Source organism: Cottoperca gobio, chromosome 2, assembly GCF_900634415.1.
Source record: "Cottoperca gobio chromosome 2, fCotGob3.1, whole genome shotgun sequence".
NCBI lineage: Eukaryota > Metazoa > Chordata > Actinopteri > Perciformes > Bovichtidae > Cottoperca > Cottoperca gobio.
The window spans coordinates 12,605,293-12,621,598 of record NC_041356.1 but is presented as its reverse complement, the minus strand read 5'-3'; the positions used below and the strand labels follow the sequence as shown (position 1 = coordinate 12,621,598).

The 16,306-nt window shown below is 45.6% G+C and overlaps 1 protein-coding gene across 5 annotated transcripts in view; it reads left to right on the top strand.

Annotated features, from left to right (window-relative positions):
- Positions 1–16,306, top strand: part of agap1 (ArfGAP with GTPase domain, ankyrin repeat and PH domain 1) — a 126,447-nt gene that overhangs the window by 57,589 nt on the left and 52,552 nt on the right. For all 5 annotated transcript variants that reach the window (XM_029445549.1, XM_029445550.1, XM_029445548.1 and 2 more), the window contains 3 exons: positions 6,039–6,166; positions 6,963–7,118; positions 7,501–7,593. In XM_029445549.1, coding sequence (XP_029301409.1) covers positions 6,039–6,166; positions 6,963–7,118; positions 7,501–7,593 — 377 coding nt within the window. The remainder of the gene's footprint in view (positions 1–6,038; positions 6,167–6,962; positions 7,119–7,500; positions 7,594–16,306) is intronic.

Here is a 16,306-nt window from a genome sequence, read left to right as displayed (position 1 = left end):
GTGTGTGGGGGGGGGGGGGGTGGGTGGTGCATTAAAGCGTCTGTGGCGAGCATCGTAAATGTAATAAAGGTTTTTGATGAGTTACAGCGGCTGCACACTGTGAGCCGGATAAGAGGAAGTTGCATGAGTGACCACAACATCTTGCGTTAAAAATAATTGGCCTGCTCGTCGTCGTGGTAATTTTGTGTTCAGGAGGGGGGAGGAGAGAGAAGAGGGTGAGGTGTTTAAGTGCAGCGTGTCGTCCATGTAAAGAGCTGATGATGTTTCTTCTTGAATTAATTATTAGTGTTGCCTGGATACTTAAATAATCGTTAAGAACCTGAAACATTTAGAACCTGAAACATTTAGAACCTGAAACACTAAGAACCTGAAACATTAAGAACCTGAAACACTAAGAACCTGAAACATTAAGAACCTGAAACGTTAAGAACCTGAAACACTAAGAACCTGAAACGTTAAGAACCTGAAACACTAAGAACCTGAAACGTTTAGAACCTGAAACGTTAAGAACCTGAAACGTTAAGAACCTGAAACATTAAGAGCCTGAAACATTAAGGACCTGAAATGTTTTGAACTTGAAACGTTAAGAACCTGAAACATTAACAACCTGAAACATTAACAACCTGAAACATTAAGGACATGAAACATTAAGGACCTGAAACATTAACAACCTGAAACATTAAGGACATGAAACACTAAGAACCTGAAACGTTAACAACCTGAAACATTAAGAACCTGAAACATTAAGAACCTGAAACATTAACAACCTGAAACATTAAGGACATGAAACATTAAGAACCTGAAACACTAAGAACCTGAAACATTAAGAACCTGAAACGTTAAGAACCTGAAACACTAAGAACCTGAAACGTTAAGAACCTGAAACACTAAGAACCTGAAACGTTTAGAACCTGAAACGTTAAGAACCTGAAACGTTAAGAACCTGAAACATTAAGAGCCTGAAACATTAAGGACCTGAAATGTTTTGAACTTGAAACGTTAAGAACCTGAAACATTAACAACCTGAAACATTAACAACCTGAAACATTAAGGACATGAAACATTAAGGACCTGAAACATTAACAACCTGAAACATTAAGGACATGAAACACTAAGAACCTGAAACGTTAACAACCTGAAACATTAAGAACCTGAAACATTAAGAACCTGAAACATTAACAACCTGAAACATTAAGGACATGAAACATTAAGGACCTGAAACACTAAGAACCTGAAACGTTAACAACCTGAAACATTAACAACCTGAAACGTTAAGAACCTGAAACGTTAAGAACCTGAAACGTTTAGAACCTGAAACGTTAAGAACCTGAAACGTTAAGAACCTGAAACATTAAGAACCTGAAACGTTAAGAACCTGAAACATTAAGAGCCTGAAACGTTAAGAACCTGAAACGTTAAGAACCTGAAACGTTAAGAACCTGAAACGTTAAGAACCTGAAACGTTAAGAACCTGAAACATTAAGAACCTGAAACATTAACAACCTGAAACATTAAGGACATGAAACATTAAGGACCTGAAACACTAAGAACCTGAAACGTTAACAACCTGAAACATTAACAACCTGAAACGTTAAGAACCTGAAACGTTAAGAACCTGAAACGTTTAGAACCTGAAACGTTAAGAACCTGAAACGTTAAGAACCTGAAACATTAAGAACCTGAAACGTTAAGAACCTGAAACATTAAGAGCCTGAAACGTTAAGAACCTGAAACGTTAAGAACCTGAAACGTTAAGAACCTGAAACGTTAAGAACCTGAAACGTTAAGAGCCTGAAACGTTTAGAACCTGAAACGTTCAGAACCTGAAACGTTCAGAACCTGAAACGTTAAGAACCTGAAACGTTTAGAACCTGAAACGTTTAGAACCTGAAACGTTCAGAACCTGAAACGTTCAGAACCTGAAACACTAAGAACCTGAAACATTTTTTAACCTTCAGAAGAGACAAAGAACATTTTAAAACTTCTTTTAAATCATTAAATAACAGAATTGTTATTTTGATTGACATGTGAATTAATTGCCCGAGGTAAATATAACTCGGGTGTCACATTAATGATTACTTTCATTATCAATCTGATTTCATTGAAGCCTTTTCTAGATTAATGAATGAAGCGTTTGCCCTTTGTTACAAAATATTCTAACGATATAATACAACGACTCAAAGCCCCAAAAGAATATGTTGATGGACCAACAGTGAAAACATCAGTTTACAACATTAAACGAGCTGAAACCAGTTCATTCTTTGTACTCAGCTTAAAAAATACTTTAAACTTTCAATTAATGATCAAAATCTGTGTTGATTAATTTTCTGTTGGATTATTAAATCTTCTCTAGTATATTATTCTGCTGTAGTTTAGTTGTACACCCCAGAACTGCCTCTAAAACTCCACTTACTCTTAATTAAAAATATATTTTTATGGTAATAATTAATAATTAGATTTAATGTGACTGAAGCTACGAATCCATCGTGATGTCACAACAATGTTAGCAAATAACAATAATCAAAATGTTTCAGTAGTTTTCTTTCTGTGTGTGTGTGTGTGTGTGTGTGTGTGACATGTAATTTGCTGTAATGGGGAGTGAAGCCTCGTCCAGTCGGGGAGTGACCTCTGTGTGAGGGATGAAGGGGGGAGGGGGGGGGTGACAGCGCTGTGCTCCCTCGTCCATCAGAGCGCTAATTTAATTAGCTTAATTACTCCGACATGAGCCCCCCAACACACACACACACTTCCTGATGCATGTCAGAGTGCAGATGCAGGGCGCTTCGTTAGCACACGCTAACGAGCTGAGATGACCACACACTTGATATTTATATTAATACCTCTCATGTCTTATTAATGTAGACGCTGTCTGCTGGCAGCAGAGTCCTGCTTCATCTACTGACCATAGAAACACATTTACTGCTTATTGTCAATCTGACATCGACCACGCAGCGATGTGCGACTGTTAATACTTCTGCACACTTACCCGTGACATTCATCTCGTAATGAAATCGACGACTGATTTGATCAATTCATCGTTTCAGTTGTTTTTTATTCTGTGATTCCTTCCGTCAGATATCTTCGTGAAGGTAATACTTAAAAACAAAACCACTTTCATGCAGCTTTAAAACAAAGTGTTAAACATGTTTAACTCCAAACAAGGTTTTATTCAGGGACTGGAATAGAACGGAGCGTTCAGGAACTAAAATCGTAGCAGGACGTTCAGGGACTAAAATTAATGTGGGGTTGCTTGGGAACTAAACTGAGTTTGGGTGTGTTCAGGAATTAGAATCAGCGTGGGGCTTTCGGGAACTGAAATAAGAGCAGGGCGTTCAGGGTGTAAAATAAGAGCGGGGCGTTCAGGGTGTAAAATAAGAGCGGAAAATAAGAGCGGGGCGTTCAGGGTGTAAAATAAGAGCGGGGCGTTCAGGGTGTAAAATAAGAGCGGGGCGTTCAGGGTGTAAAATAAGAGCGGGGCGTTCAGGGAGTAAAATAAGAGCGGGGCGTTCAGGGTGTAAAATAAGAGCGGAAAATAAGAGCGGGGCGTTCAGGGTGTAAAATAAGAGCGGGGCGTTCAGGGAGTAAAATAAGAGCGGGGCGTTCAGGGTCAGGATGTAAAATAAGAGCGGGGCGTTCAGGGTCAGGATGTAAAATAAGAGCGGAGCGTTCAGGGTCAGGGTGTAAAATAAGAGCGGGGCGTTCAGGGAGTAAAATAAGAGCGGGGCGTTCAGGGTCAGGATGTAAAATAAGAGCGGGGCGTTCAGGGTCAGGATGTAAAATAAGAGCGGAGCGTTCAGGGTCAGGGTGTAAAATAAGAGCGGGGCATTCAGGTTGTAAAATAAGAGCGGGGCGTTCAGGGTGTAAAATAAGAGCGGGGCGTTCAGGGTGTAAAATAAGAGCGGGGCGTTCAAGGTGTAAAATAAGAGCGGGGCGTTCAGGGTGTAAAATAAGAGCGGGCGTTCAGGGTGTAAAATAAGAGCGGGGCGTTCAGGAAGTAAAATAAGAGCGGGGCGTTCAAGGTATAAAATAAGAGCGGGGCGTTCAGGAAGTAAAATAAGAGCGGGGCGTTCAGGGAGTAAAATAAGAGCGGGGCGTTCAGGGTCAGGATGTAAAATAAGAGCGGGGCGTTCAGGGTGTAAAATAAGAGCGGGGCGTTCAGGATGTAAAATAAGAGCGGGGCGTTCAGGGTCAGGATGTAAAATAAGAGCGGGGCGTTCAGGGAGTAAAATAAGAGCGGGGTGTTCAGGGTGTAAAATAAGAGCGGGGCGTTCAGGGTGTAAAATAAGAGCGGGGCGTTCAAGGTGTAAAATAAGAGCGGGGCGTTCAGGGTGTAAAATAAGAGCGGGCGTTCAGGGTGTAAAATAAGAGCGGGGCGTTCAGGAAGTAAAATAAGAGCGGGGCGTTCAAGGTATAAAATAAGAGCGGGGCGTTCAGGAAGTAAAATAAGAGCGGGGCGTTCAGGGAGTAAAATAAGAGCGGGGCGTTCAGGGTCAGGATGTAAAATAAGAGCGGGGCGTTCAGGGTGTAAAATAAGAGCGGGGCGTTCAGGATGTAAAATAAGAGCGGGGCGTTCAGGGTCAGGATGTAAAATAAGAGCGGGGCGTTCAGGGAGTAAAATAAGAGCGGGGTGTTCAGGGTGTAAAATAAGAGCGGGGCGTTCAGGGTGTAAAATAAGAGCGGAAAATAAGAGCGGGGCGTTCAGGGTCAGGGTGTAAAATAAGAGCGGGGCGTTCAGGTTGTAAAATAAGAGCGGGGCGTTCAGGGTGTAAAATAAGAGCGGGGCGTTCAAGGTGTAAAATAAGAGCGGGGCGTTCAGGGTGTAAAATAAGAGCGGGGCGTTCAGGGTGTAAAATAAGAGCGGGCGTTCAGGGAGTAAAATAAGAGCGGGGCGTTCAGGGAGTAAAATAAGAGCGGGGCGTTCAGGGAGTAAAATAAGAGCGGGGCGTTCAGGGTCAGGGTGTAAAATAAGAGTGGGGCGTTCAGGGTGTAAAATAAGAGCGGGGCGTTCAGGATGTAAAATAAGAGCGGGGCGTTCAGGGTCAGGATGTAAAATAAGAGCGGGGCGTTCAGGGAGTAAAATAAGAGCGGGGCGTTCAGGGTCAGGATGTAAAATAAGAGTGGGGCGTTCAGGGTGTAAAATAAGAGCGGGGCGTTCAGGGAGTAACGTGAACAGTGTTTTGAAATGTAAAACTACAAAGCTTCAGACTCCACATGAGTTTGTTTTGTTTGCCACATTGTGAAGCAAGACTGAAAATGAAGGTTTAACATCCAGAGTGAACGGATACAGACGAGGATATCTGCAGCTGTAGCTTCAGACTTTAAAGTGAAGCACTGCAGAGTCCGTCCCCCCCCCCCCCCCCCCCCTTTATGTCCCACCCGTCATAAATCTGATCAAAGGGGAGACGTTCCCATTAGAAGAAAATGGCAGCTTCTCAGAGCAGAACTGAGATTGATGGATAAAGTTAAATTGCATTAAGCGAGCAGTTTAAATATTTAGCACGGCCTTATCATAACTGTTCTTAACACTTAAAGTAAAATACAGCCTGCCAGGTGCAGCACAGGTACAGCTGACATGTATGTGAGAGGCTCCCTGCACCAGACTCCATTCAGAAAAACATTAAAATAAGACCCGCAGACGTGTGAGGAGTTGCAGCGCAGAGTTTTAGTGACTCCATTATCTCTGTTCCTATAAACAGGCCCTTGTTTCATGCGCTCACAGATGAAGCCATTGTTTTAATTGGGGCTCGTTAAAGCCCCCCGGCTTCGTTAATGAGGAGCCGCTCGTAAACATTTACCTCCAGGTGACTCGGGGCCGAGCCAAGGGCAGCGCCACAAAGAGAGAGAAGAAGAAACTCAAAGAATAGAGACCAGAGAAAGTTCTGAGTTTTATCTCATTTGAATATTTAATATATATATTTATACAGAAAGCGCTCCGTTTAAGCTTTATTCATTATTTAAACCATGACGACGCTCCTGTGACCGGAAGGTGCTGTTACTACAAATGTGTGTGTTCATCCCGTGATGTGTTTGTGTTGCAGTCGCCCAGAAGATCGTGGCCACCAGGAAGAAGCAGCAGCTGTCCATCGGGCCGTGCAAGTCGCTGCCCAACTCCCCGAGTCACTCGTCCGTCTGCGCCACGCAAGTGTCCGCCGTGCACATCAGCCAGGTCAGAGGTCACCGCTGTCGACAGTGATAAATAATGCACATGCACTCTGGAGCTTTCAGCTGTCCCTCAGGGGCTTCTACTCAGCACTGATGAAGACTGAGATGTGGGTGAAAGCTCTGGAGAGAATGACCTTCTCTGAACTCTTCATCACTTTAAAACAAAGTTTCAGAAACTGTGAAAAATGTCAAAGAAAACAAGTTTATATTGATATTATTTAAAACAAAAACTCAATTAATATTAAAGAAAATATACATATTTTAACCAACTTCAGTCCACACACACACACACACACACAAACACACACACACACACAGACTCGTGTGAGAAAGCTGCGTGATGCTCTGAGTGTAACACCGGCGCTGCAGAGCGTGACGCTGTTCGATCCTCGTCCTTCATGGATTCCTCATTAAAAAGCCATCGCTCAGTGAGCCCCCCCCCCACGAGAGTCCTGTTTATCTGCCGCCGCCTCCACAAAACGTCCCTCGCTGCATCTTCAGCTCGCACTGATTACTGTCGAGTGTCGGCCGGAGAGATATAAATAAACAGGATGTTTTAAACACGTGGAGACACAAACACTGAGTCATTGAAAGTGTTTGAAGTCATGGATGTTGTGCAAGAATAGAAATTGAAGTTCTTTTGATCTTCATCCTTGAATTTGAAGGTAATTGGACCTGGAAAGTCCTTGAAAAGTCCTTGAGTTTGATGTTTAAGGAGGCGTGGGAACATTTAAAGCAACGTAACACATGAAAACTTATTTGACTCGTTTCTAAATGTTCCTCTCCCTCCGTCCTCCCAGACGAGTAACGGCGGCGGCAGTCTGAGCGACTACTCGTCGTCGGTGCCGTCCACGCCGAGCACCAGCCAGAAGGAGCTGCGCATCGACGTGCCGCAGACCACCAACACGCCCACGCCCGTCCGGAAGCAGTCCAAGCGCCGCTCCAACCTCTTCACCGTGAGTCTCCTGCACAAATCACTGAGTTCTTCTTTTGTGTGTGAGAAGTTTAAAGTGGAGAAACACAATAAATAATTCAGATGATGAAAACGTTTTGTTATTTCCATGATGCGTCTTTAACGACTCGAGGAATATAAACGTAGTTATTGTTGAACACAAAGTGTCTGAACATAATAACTTCTGTGGGTCTTATTCATCGTGTCAGCACACTTCATGTTTAAGTATTTAGTGTCGGACCTTCAGCGTGAAGGTTTGCAGAACTTCTACTTCCTGCTTATTAAGAGGATAATTAAGCGTGTAACGAGCTGAAGCCGCTCCAGAAGGAGGCGTTGTGCACACGTCACCTTTCTGTGGATATTAACGAGTGTTTCTCGCTCCACAGTCGAGGAAGGCGAGCGAGCCGGACAAGGACAAGAAAGGCCTGGAGGCTCGAGCCGACAGCATCGGCAGCGGGCGCGCCATCCCCATCAAACAGGTGAGACTTCCTGTCTGCGTCTGAAGTGAAATCACACACTTAACATCAATTAGAGCGCGGGGCTCTCCCGGGTCCTCCAAGCACACCATTAGGAGGGAGATCTGTTTCTCCCCCTCGGCTGCTCCACTTCATCTCCCACTTCATCTCCCACTTCATCTCCCACTTCAGTCCTTTCAAAGACACCGCTTTGATGGCCACTGCATTTCTAAAGGAGTGAAATCACACGACCCCGCTGCGCCGGCGAGCAGAGCACCTGAATTGGCTCTTAATTTGACGCAAACAAGCTCCCCTCGTGTTGGAGGTGTGTGAGGGGGGGGTGAGGTGCTCGTTTCTCCAGACAAGCAAATCAGGCAATTAGCGAGCGCTAATCGTGGCCTCTCGTGTCATCGCCGCGGCCTCATTTGTCCTATCTCCTAATGAACAAATCGCATCTGTGATTAGGGGAGAGGGGGGGGGGGGCGAGAGACACACGGGGGGGGGGGGGTCGTTTAGAGAGAGTCCCCGCCGCGCAGTCACAGCTATAATTGTCTTCTTCTTCTGTGGTGTTAATGCAGCGGTGGAGGGCCAGAAATGGAAACGTGTCAAAAGCATCAAATAGATTAAAATCTGAACCACGAACAGAAATGTACAAAACTAAATGTTTTATAAACACCGAACAAACATGTGACGGGACAGAGAGTCAGAACATGTGACGGGACAGAGAGTCAGAACATGTGACGGGACAGAGAGTCAGAACATGTGACGGGACAGAGAGTCAGAACATGTGACGGGACAGTGAGTCAGAACATGTGACGGGACAGTGAGTCAGAACATGTGACGGGACAGAGAGTCAGAACATGTGACGGGACAGTGAGTCAGAACATGTGACGGGACAGTGAGTCAGAACATGTGACGGGACAGAGAGTCAGAACATGTGACGGGACAGTGAGTCAGAACATGTGACGGGACAGTGAGTCAGAACATGTGACGGGACAGAGAGTCAGAACATGTGACGGGACAGTGAGTCAGAACATGTGACGGGACAGAGAGTCAGAACATGTGACGGGACAGAGAGTGAGCCAGAACATGTGATGGGACAGAGAGTCAGAACATGTGATGGGACAGAGAGTCAGAACATGTGACGGGACAGTGAGTCAGAACATGTGACGGGACAGAGAGTCAGAACATGTGACGGGACAGAGAGTGAGCCAGAACATGTGATGGGACAGAGAGTCAGAACATGTGACGGGACAGAGAGTCAGAACATGTGACGGGACAGAGAGTCAGAACATGTGACGGGACAGAGAGTCAGAACATGTGACGGGACAGTGAGTCAGAACATGTGACGGGACAGAGAGTCAGAACATGTGACGGGACAGAGAGTCAGAACATGTGACGGGACAGTGAGTCAGAACATGTGACGGGACAGAGAGTCAGAACATGTGACGGGACAGAGAGTCAGAACATGTGACGGGGCAGAGAGTCAGAACATGTGACGGGACAGAGAGTCAGAACATGTGACGGGACAGAGTCAGAACATGTGACGGGACAGAGAGTCAGAACATGTGACGGGACAGTGAGTCAGAACATGTGACGGGACAGTGAGTCAGAACAAGTGACGGGACAGAGAGTCAGAACATGTGACGGGACAGAGAGTGAGCCAGAACATGTGACGGGACAGAGAGTCAGAACATGTGACGGGACAGAGAGTCAGAACATGTGACGGGACAGTGAGTCAGAACATGTGACGGGACAGTGAGTCAGAACAAGTGACGGGACAGAGAGTCAGAACATGTGACGGGACAGAGAGTGAGCCAGAACATGTGATGGGACAGAGAGTCAGAACATGTGACGGACAGAGAGTGAGTCAGAACATGTGACGGGACAGAGAGTCAGAACATGTGACGGGACAGTGAGTCAGAACAAGTGACGGGACAGAGAGTCAGAACATGTGACGGGACAGAGTCAGAACATGTGACGGGACAGTGAGTCAGAACAAGTGACGGGACAGAGAGTCAGAACATGTGACGGGACAGAGAGTCAGAGTCAGAACATGTGACGGGACAGAGAGTGAGTCAGAACATGTGACGGGACAGAGAGTCAGAACATGTGACGGGACAGAGAGTCAGAACATGTGACAGGACAGAGAGTGAGTCAGAACATGTGACGGGACAGAGAGTCAGAACATGTGACGGGACAGAGAGTCAGAACATGTGACGGGACAGAGAGTGAGTCAGAACATGTGACGGGACAGAGTGAGTCAGAACATGTGACGGGACAGAGTGAGTCAGAACATGTGACGGGACAGAGTGAGTCAGAACATGTGACGGGACAGAGAGTCAGAACATGTGACGGGACAGAGAGTCAGAACGAGTCAGAACATGTGACGGGACAGAGAGTCAGAACATGTGACGGGACAGTGAGTCAGAGTCAGAACATGTGACGGGACAGAGAGTGAGTCAGAACATGTGACGGGACAGAGTCAGAACATGTGACGGGACAGAGAGTGAGTCAGAACATGTGACGGGACAGAGAGTCAGAACATGTGACGGGACAGAGAGTGAGTCAGAACATGTGACGGGACAGAGAGTGAGTCAGAACATGTGACGGGACAGAGAGTGAGTCAGAACATGTGACGGGACAGAGAGTCAGAACATGTGACGGGACAGAGAGTCAGAACATGTGACGGGACAGAGAGTGAGTCAGAACATGTGACGGGACAGAGAGTCAGAACATGTGACGGGACAGAGAGTCAGAACATGTGACGGGACAGAGAGTCAGAACATGTGACGGGACAGAGAGTCAGAACATGTGGTTTTTATCAATGAGCGTTGCATTAGCGCCACCTGCTGCTCGTGAACACTGAAATGATGCAGTAACACTGCCGGTGCTGAGCGCTGCCGGTATTTAACTTCTTAACTCATTTAGGCCAAAATAAAACAGTTTCACCTCCAGCAGCACAATAATAATTCTGTGGTATAAATAAGATGAGTTCACGTTGGGAGACGGAGCGGTGGCGTGTAAATGGAGCGTTAATGGCGAAGTGTTTCTGAAACACTAATGAGGGAGCAGGTCGGCGGTGTGTCGACACGGAGCAGGTGAGGCGAGATTCACCACAGGGAACCATCAAATCAATTACCGTCCACTTCACGGAAAAAAACAACATGGAAGACGCTCGGTGCCTCACAGCACTGCCTCTTCTGCTTTATTCTGGGGGGGGGATTTATTAGCATGGATTTCATCAGATGAGTGAAAAAAACAAGCTTCTAGTGAGCAGGTAGTGGCAGTACTATACTATATATATATATATATATATATATATATATATATATATATATATATATATATATATATATATATATATATATATATACTATTTAATTTATTTTATCATCTAAAGATAACGTCTTAACTGGTATTAAAGTCTTAAAACTGCTAAGACATAAGAAGTACGATTTTAAATATGTTGGGAAAACATACATTTTGCACACAGTACAGGTGAATACAGTTTCAGTGTCTCGCCTTAAACTTTACATTTATGTTGCTGGATCTTCTGTTGATTTTAGTTTCTTCTCCTTCTTCTCCTCTCTCCTTCTTCTCCTTCTCCGTCTCCTTCTTCTCCCTCTTCTTCTTCCTTATTCTTCCTCCTTCTAAAGGCGGAGAAGGCGGAGACGTGAGGGGAGCAAGAGGGGAGAAGGAGGCGAAGGAGGAGGAAGGGAAGGATGAGGAGGAGAGAAGGTAGAGGGAGAGCCTGAGGAGGAGAAGGGGAGGTCGGAGGAGAAGACTTCGCCCAGGATGCGGAGGGGAGAAGGAGGAGCTTCTCCTCTTTTTTTTCTCCTGGGGAGACGGCTCTCCTGGAGACAGCCTCTTCTAATCTGCTTTCACTCTTTCTCTTTCTTCTCTCTTTCCTTTCTCTCCTTTTCTACTCCTCCTCCTTCTTCTCCTCCTTCTTCTTCTTCTCCTTCATCTCCTCCTTCTTCTTCTTCTCCTTCTTCTTCTCCTTCTCCTCCTTCTTCTTCCTCCTTCTCCTCCTTCTCTCCTCCTTCTCCTCCTTCTTCTTCTTCTTCTTCTCCTTCTCCTCCTTCTTCTCCTTCTTATTCCTCTGTTTATTCTTATCGTGTGTGTGTGTGTGTGTGTTTAAGCCACTTGTTCTCCGGTCCTGATCTCATTAGAGCGACTCTCAGTGCGACTCTCGACCACTCGAGGTGACGCAGGTTCAGTTCGCCTTTTGTTAAAGGAGAACGCCTTCGTTAAAGGAGTCCGGTGCTCATTAAAAACACACACACACACACACACACACACACTCGGGTATAATGAGAATAGGGCGGCTTCCACTCCGAGGCAATTATGCGATACAGATCCACACAAACTGCACATATCTTTTACAGAAAAGCACTTTTTTTTGACATTCACAAGAAAAACATTTACACTCACATCGTGTGTGTTGATGTGTGTGTTGATGTGTGTGTGTGTGGGTGGCGGAGGTCAGGTGTCTCCCACAGTCCGTTAAAAACCTGAATATATTTGATTGACTTTCACGTAAAAGCTCATTTGTAAGAAGATTTAACTTCTCACTTCAGATGAAACCATCAAAACATTCCTTCTTCTAAAAGTTATATATTTTACCTCCTCGGCGAAGGAAAGAAAACTAATCTATACATAACGTCATGTTATAAAGGTGCCCTGTTCAGCAGTCCAAACGTCTTCTCCTGATAACTGCCAGTAAAATGATGATTCAGTTACATTTGTATTTATTTCACAGTTTTTTGAAACCTCAGAACGTTGCAGTCGTAAGACTTTCCACCACAGATAAAGCCCTTCGTTATGAGAACAGCTCAGCGTAGTGCAATGTCCCTTTAAAGACGTGTTTCTATGGCCTCTCTGAGAGCTTGTGTCTCAGCAGGACACACATGTGGCTGCAGCGCCGGCCCGGTGCTCGTCTTCTCTTCTTCTTCTGTCTTGAAGTGAGCGGATGCGTCCAGCTTTGTTTACAGAGGCTGTTGACGGCGCAGGGCTCCTCCGACATCTGCTCCACGCCGCTAATTAGCTGCTAATTACCGGAGAGAGAGGCTCGTGTCTCTGTCGAGCGGCTGACCGAGCCGCTTTGAAAACAGACAATCTAACAAATGAATTTCCTGCGACACAGCAGCCGAGCCTCTGGGACCGCAGCGCAGAGCTTCTTCTTCTTCTGCACCTTTAGTTATTCAGTCACGCTGCTGTTGTCACCCACCTGGGAGCTGCTCAACACACACACACACACACACACACACACACACACACACACACACACACACACACACACACACACACACACACACACTCTCCTGGTGGAGCAGGAGACACAAACATATTTACAACCTTCAGAACAAAGTATCACATGTCATGTTACTAATGTCAGCTGAAAATAAATCCATTATTATTACTTTAGGAAGTTCAGAAGGAACAATAACGCTAGCTCTTCGCAGGAGACGCCTAAATATTAAATGTGAATCTTTTCTTCTTCTTGGTTCAGACGTTATAGATGTGCTTTGAATAAGGTGTTTCAGATCGTCTTAGATCAACCTTTCCGTTTGATTCCAACCCGTCAGCTAAACCCATGACATGACAGACACCAGAAATACCACAGAAGAAGATTAAAATGAGGATTTGTTACTTGGTAGTTTACAGCGTCGTGAGATGCTGGATACATCTTGGAGTGTTTCATATGTTCTCTGCACATCTGTCCTCAGCTCTGAGACACGTCCATCTTTCCTTTGAGCTTCCTGTGCTTTGTGTAGAACCAGCTGAGCAGTTATTACCTCCAACCGCTCGACCTCCGACTGAACGCTTTCTTTCTGAGTCAGACTTCCTGCAGAAGTCTCAAGGCCTCGGACGCCGTCGTCGTCTTCTTCTCTGATTAGTGTCGAGCTTGTAATTGCCTCTCGCGGGGCTGCGGACGAGCGCGGGGCTGGGTGGTTTTGACAAGTCTACTCGTCCCCCCTCGGCGCCGGGCGCTTTGTAAGGAGTTAAATTGGATGGTTAATTCGGGTGTTATTTACCCTGTAATTCATTAGTTTCGCCCCGCCATTGGCAGCGGGCAGGCTGTAATTTCACGCTTCGCAATAAAAGATGTCTCATAATCTGCTTCATTTAGCAGCCAAAGAATTTAATGAAATTAACTGCGGCCCTAATTAAGACGGTGAATATTAAAGACCTGCTATCAAGGCTTTAACGAGGGCGACACGATCCGCCTTCCGCCGGATTGGAAAAATATCATTTCCCTGGGAAAGGTTGTCACTGCTCGGAGCCATTTTGGCCATGATGACATTTTTGTCATGCACACTAACCCCTGGAAATTAGATTTTTCGGTGTGGGGGGGGGGGGGGGGGTTAAGGATGTCGGAGGGATGTGTCTCCTTTTTTTTGTTTGAGAAATAATTAAAAGAAGGAACACAGGCGTCAATCACGGAGCCTTTGTAGATCATCACGCCTCGGCGCGGCGGTCTCCACGGAGCGCTCACTGCAGCTTCAGTTTGGCACGGGGGTGTTGCTCGGAGCACGCTGGAAGTGTCCCCGCGGTCGCTTTGTTGTTTCACGCCGTCTGTGTGTTTGTGTGTGTCTGATGGCGAGCAGCGGCAGCCTCGCACAGGAAGAGTGTTCTCTTCACATCCTGCCTCTGGAGCGAGGGGCGAGGTTTTCCCGCTAATGAATTGAGACTGCTGAAGTAAGGTTTGGATAATTGAGTTTCTAATTAATTACCCAGAACTCTTATCAGATAAATCAGCTCCTCTTCAACCCCCCTCTTCTTCTGTGGTGTTTTATTTGATCTGGTCTGCGTCCTGCTCCCCTGGGCCTGCCCTTCGCCGTCCTTGCCTCATCAACGCCGACCTTGTCACAGAGACTGATGTGTGTGTGTGTGTGTGTGTGTGTGTGTGTGTGTGTGTGTTTTGATGTCAGTCGTGGGTTTTGTGCCATTTTACCTCCACCGTGGCGGCAAACGTGGTTTTCCCTCCGTCGTCCCCTGTAGTGAGCGTCATCAGGTCGAGGCCCTCATGGAGGGAGAAGATCCTTTAAAGTAGAAAACACATCGAGCTCCACCAAGGCTGCTCAGTCCTTCAAATGTGCTTTTAATAGCTTTAAAGAGCGACTGCAAACTCAGTTCATAACGAAATATTCAAAAATACAATCCTGGGTTTGCACTAAAAGAGGACAAACTTTCCACAAATGTAATTTAAATGTAGAGACTCTGAATAAACATCCAGGCAGTCATCTTCATATAGAAAACTAAGATGTGGAGATTTGCTGGACTTTAAACACGTCACGCTGGGATGCACATTTTATAGATTGGTAATAAAGGTTATTGTTAGTTGCAGCCGTAGATTTGGACTTTTTGCTCGGATAAAGAAAAGCGAATTGTGACGTTTGTCTCGAGGAGATTGTGACACAAAATGTTCATATTAAGTGACAAACAGCAGCCAATCAGGACGTTCCTTTATTCCCCTCTTCTGTCGCCATGAGCTCAGACTGGATGCAAACCAACACGCTCTCCTGAGAGGATGATGGATGAGCTGCGGTCGCTGCTCAGGATGGATCAGATGTCCGATAGACGAGCGTCCGGTGCCCTCCTCTCTGGGGTGGTGACACCTCTAATTTAGCCTCCTGCTCTCTGGGGACGTCGAAGAACAAAAGGTCTCCGGCCCCTTTCCAGATCCTCCCGGGTCTCCTCCGCTGATAGTGCCTCCCCCGTATCTCCCCGAAGATCCGCTGTCACTCCCTGCAAGAGGCCTGGGGAGAGTCCATTGTCTGAGGGAAATAGGGGGGTGATTGAGTGATTAGAGGGTAGATTAGTCTGTATCAAGAGACGGGCAGGAGGGGAAAAGTTCCTTTATCACACGGTTTCCACATCAGTCAGAGATCCTACTGACCCAGTCCCTCGTTTTCTCTCTAGTTTTACCTGCAGAAGTGTTTTTTGTTTAGCTTTAGATTCAGTGTATTTTCATGAGCCCGTCAGAAAATGTATTCTGGGTGAGAAAAACTGGGAATTTAAGGAAAGGGAACGCTTCCTCTCTGATGCTATCTTTCATTTTATTTCTCTTTTCAGACATCAATTTCTCAGAAATACTAAAAGACAAATGGAGAAAATTGATGGATTGGGTTTAGCAGCATTCATCGTCGTTAATAGTGACTTCACGATACCAGAAATGTAGCTGTCCACATGTAGCTGTCCACAGCAGGGAAATTCCACCATTCTCAATATCGGCTTGATCTATACAAACCCATGTACTTCAACATTCACTCCGTTATTACTTCATACTGCTTTCTGTCATAATTCATCTAAAATCTATTTTATATTGAAAACATCTTCAAACTACTGGATTTATTTCACCAAAACTCATTTTTTCTGTATAGAGCCTGAACACATCATAATGTAGCTCTATGGAACCAGCGGCTGCTAACATTAGCAGTTAGCAGCTCTCCTGCAGATTCCATCACAGATTTGTTGTCGCTTCATGATGAGAAAGACGGAGTGGTCGTGAGTTTACTACGTCACGTTGTCTACGCTTCGTCTCGAGCCTGCCGGTGCTCCCGGCGCTAGTGTTTACAGAGTTTCGCTATCGACTTGGTAAAGAAGTATCGTCTGTCGGTTCTCATTCTTACACTTTTATAAAGAATGTTATTGCAGGTTTTATCCAACGGTTTCTTCCTTGTGGTGCTTAGATTTACACAATGGAAGAATTGTTTGGTTTATTTTGTCA